We start from the raw sequence: 4329 nt of genomic DNA, 5'->3' as shown, positions 1-4329 counted from the left end.
GCAGCAGCTAAATGAGATGACCCAGGCAGCAGCCAAGATGGAAAAGAAAGAGGAGAACAAGAGCTTCACTGATGTGATGGAGTACAGTCCCGACACTGAGAACTGGTACATTCCTGGACTCTGGAATGGAAACCCACCAATGGCACCAGTCAATGCAGGGTACAGTGAGGCCGTTTATGAGCTCAAGAAGAACATCATCCAAATTTTGGGAAGGTGTGAGTCATCTGCTAATAATATCTCAGAGTTTACAGAGTGGATGGAAAGCCTGTGGAATGCAGTAAAGCATGAAAACTTCATCTTCAGTTTCAGAAACAGCCTAGTGGCTGTTGCATACATGAGGCTGTGCACAGAATCCAACAAATGGGAATGGGAATTCAAAAAAGAAATGTACACATGGGTTACAAAAGCTGAAACAAGAATTTCAAATTTTGGCACAGTTGCTGTGAAATCTGAGTTATCTGACATGAAAGAACTTCTCACTCTTTTGAAAAGTGAAGCTTGCACAGAGCTGACTAAATGGGAGACAAAAATTCTTGGAAATTTAAAACAGTACTTTGAGCAAACAGAGGGTCATGTGTATCTAGTTGAAGGATACAGAGAGGAATTCTCAATCAGTGCAAAGAGCCTTCGTCGAGAAATGGAGAGCTCTGTATATAATCAGCTCACAGCAGCAACTGACATCAGACAGGGAATGACAAAACTTGACAGAATCAAGAAAAGCCACACAAAAGAATTAGAGGGGAGAGTGCGTCAGCTGATTGAGGAATGTCGGGGGAAAAAAGTCCAGATGTCAGACAAAGAACTAGATCAAGAATTTGATAAGATGTGGAGAAGTATGGTGAATGAACTATCTTTTCCTCAACAGACGGCCACAAATGTCTTCACAAATGTGGACCACTTCCTCAGGGATAATCTATCACGTAAGGGGAGTCGTGTATGTCAATTATTAAGTCAAAAAAGGCTGAAAGATTGTGGACTGATGCCTTTCAAATATACAGTGGAAGGATTTTGCAACCAGTTAAAACACAAAGCCTGCCAGTGGTTAAACATTAAAGATCATGTAATGGCTTCACAGAACATGGCTGACAGCATCATAGATTGTTGCACACAGTTTGTGACTGAAAAAATGGAAAGGAAAAACAATTACCATGACACTTACATCCAGGAGATCCTACACATGATTGATGAGCGGCTGCAGAACAGTCAGAGTGTTAAGACCACTGAGTTTGAAGTTTCTCTAAAACAGCACATCTGTGGAGTTGCAGCCAGACAGTTTCAGAAAATGCATGAAGATTTCATACATGCTAATGATCCCTACGAATGTCTGAATCAAAACAAAGAAAAGTTTTGTGCTGATTTCAAAGATGTGTTCCATGAACGAGACCAGTGCCAGAAGAAGGCAGAAGAATTCACAAGTCGCTGCTTGAGGCCTGCAGTCGAAGACTTTGTCTACCGTTCATTGGGTCCTGATATTATTGGTGAAATGCTGACAAGGTTCCAGTTCAGCACACGAATGTTCTTCCAGTATTCAGTTTTACTGGATCTGCTCTCAAAGGATGACTTTGAAAACTATAAGAGCTACATTTGCTCCTATGAGGATCATGTAAAGAAATGGACACACAAACAAATAGAGGAACACTTTTCAAAGGGTGATAAAGTTTTTGAGTTTGAGGATCGACATGTTCTGTCAAGTATCAGCAGCATAAATGATGCTATCAACAAAGCTAAAACAGAAAAGAGTGGTAACGTGAAGACATTTGTTGAAGATGTCTGCCAAGAACTTGGTGATAAACTGGTTATTTCCCAGTATGCTCTTGGTGCTTTCATGTTCATGAACAATGCCGACCAGGAACAGTTTGCTCACTGGCTCACTGAGTGTGTGAAGGACATGGCACAGGCTCTTAGAGAGAAGTTTAAAACAGAAACCATCCAAATGAAACTGAAAAATCTTCATGTGAAGCCCCAGAACGAGCTTTTCACCCAGGTGATTGGATGTGGGCAACAGTGTCCATTCTGCAAAGCTCCTTGTGACGCAGGAGCAAGTAAACATGGAGAGCACTTTGCTAAACTACATCGTCCAGAGGGTCTGGGTAGATTCAAGTGGGATGGGACAAAAAAACTTGTCATTGACATATGCTCGTCCTCTGTGAACAGTGACATGCGTTTTCGCTGTGATGCTACAAAAGGTGAATGGCACCCTTACAAGGACTACAGAGAAATTTTCCTAGACTGGATAATCCAGTCAGATGTAAGCTTAGAGGCGTCAGACTACTGGAAATATGTACTGGCAAAGTTCAACAAGGAGTTTGCTGAAGCATATAATGCAGAGCCTGCTGATATTCCTGAAATTTGGAAAACAATCACACATAAACAAGCAGAAGCGAGCCTCAAAGAGTCGTTTAACATCAAGTGAGAGAACACATGCTTTGTGGTTACAGAGGTGCACATATTACATTCATCCTCCTCGTGGTATTTTAATCTCACTTGTTTTATACGATATAGTAACATGCTGTATACAAGATGACAGGGCTGAAGATTTTACCAGTACACACAGAGATTTGCCAGCTTATAAATGGGAAATATAAGAAAATCTGACTGGTGTTCACCTTTACCTGAGATGGCATTTAACATGTTTCATAAAAATAATGCTTTAACTCTATATTTAGGATCATGAGGATATTTCTAAATACTTTTGGAGACATTGAGTCAAAGTACAGGGCCACACCTAGACAAACAACCAGTTACACTCACACCTAAGGACAATTTAGGGTCACCAATTAACCTAGTGTGCATGACTTTGGATGGTGGGAGAACCCGCAACCTTCTTGCTGTGAGGCCACATTGCCATCCACTGGACCACCGTGCTGCCCTATCTTATTAAATATGATGTGCAATTGTGTACTTGGAATTTGTTTTTTTTTTTCTGTGAAGTATCTGATGCAAAATACTTACATTTTCAATGAACTAAGAGATCATTCTGTACGCTACACATGATTTATTTAAAATCTAATTTAGTATAATTTGTGATTTTGTTAACTCAGAATTTGGGATCCCTTTTTTAATTTCAAGAGTGAAAAATTCATTCATTCCATATGTGGTGTTGTCAACATGTACACATTACTTCCTTGTGTTAACTGATTCAATAAAGAGAAAAAAATCAGCAGACTGGCTATGAATGTCTTTAATGTTTCTCAGATCAGAATCACAGCATACATTTTTATAGATTTACTATACTTTTTAAAATAATTATCTTTTTTGAATTCCATTATTTAACATTTTTCTTCATCTCAAGTCTTGGGTTTCTAAATTCAACAAAGAATGTAAAAACAAGACAACAGGTGCAACTTCTCAATGGAGACCAAGCTGAAGGTTTGTAGTATATATAGTGAGTGTTTAAGTGTCACTGGTTCTGTGTGTTTGCCATTGTGGGGTGTTAATCATGTGCTTCCATGTACCACTGACCTGACACAACTAATTTGAAACCAAGTTAGTGGCCTTTTTTTTGGCAAACTGCACCTGTTGTCTTTTGTTGACACAAAATAAGCATTCATTCACTCCAAAAAAAAAAGAAAAACAAACAAGAGACTTAATATTAGCAAATATTTTATCTGTTTGTTTCTTACACATAAAAATGTACAGTTTTGTCCTCTTCCAGACGTTGAGTGTCTGTCTCTGTCCTGCCTCCCAGTTTGGTATTTTTCTTCACACATCCAGTTCCCTGTCACGATGGCGCCCTCCAGTGTTAGCTTATAAAATAGACAAGGGAAAAGAGCAGACCAAACTAAATACCTTGTTTCTGTTTTAACCTCCAGTGGTGTCATTGTAGCTGAGGTGAGGTTCACAACTCCTCCCTGTCTCCTTATCCACAGGAGTGAGTAAAGAGGTTCTAATTCAATTCAATTTTATTTATATAGCGCCAAATCACAACAACAGTTATCTCACAGCGCTTTTCATAAAAGAGCAGGTCTAGACCGTACTCTGTGATGATATTTACAGAAGCCCAACAGTTCCCACCAAGAGCAAGCACTAGGCAACAGAGGCAAGGAAAAACTTCCTTTTAAGAGGCAGAAACCTCGAGCAGAACCATGGCTCAGGGTGGGCGGCCATCTGCCTCGCCCGGTTGGGGTGAGAGAGAGAGAGAGAGAGAGAGAGAGAGAGAGAGAGAACACAATATACACACAGAGGTACAGACAGTGAAGGTAATGTTGCTATAAACTAAATGAAAAATGGCACAGATATTTATAATAGTGTTAATGATAACCATCGTAATGTTAATGATTATAATAACAATAATAACAATAAGACTAGCAACAATAGTCGTTGCAGCAG

General features: G+C 39.6%; 1 protein-coding gene and 1 long non-coding RNA gene across 2 annotated transcripts in view; one reads left to right on the top strand and one right to left on the bottom strand.

Annotated features, from left to right (window-relative positions):
• LOC123980798 (interferon-induced very large GTPase 1-like) overlaps positions 1–3040 on the top strand; it is a 3298-nt gene extending 258 nt beyond the window's left edge. The window contains exon 2 of the mRNA XM_046065346.1: positions 5–3040. Within this exon, the coding sequence (XP_045921302.1) occupies positions 5–2413 (2409 nt within the window). The 3' untranslated portion in view covers positions 2414–3040. The remainder of the gene's footprint in view (positions 1–4) is intronic.
• Positions 3041–3586: 546 nt separating this feature from the next.
• The window catches only part of LOC123980055, a 13112-nt gene continuing 12369 nt past the window's right edge, over positions 3587–4329 (bottom strand). The window contains exon 2 of the long non-coding RNA XR_006827360.1: positions 3587–3746. This is a non-coding gene — a long non-coding RNA (uncharacterized LOC123980055). The remainder of the gene's footprint in view (positions 3747–4329) is intronic.

The sequence above is a fragment of the Micropterus dolomieu genome, linkage group LG12 (genome assembly GCF_021292245.1).
Source record: "Micropterus dolomieu isolate WLL.071019.BEF.003 ecotype Adirondacks linkage group LG12, ASM2129224v1, whole genome shotgun sequence".
NCBI lineage: Eukaryota > Metazoa > Chordata > Actinopteri > Centrarchiformes > Centrarchidae > Micropterus > Micropterus dolomieu.
This window is presented reverse-complemented; position numbering and strand designations above follow the sequence as displayed.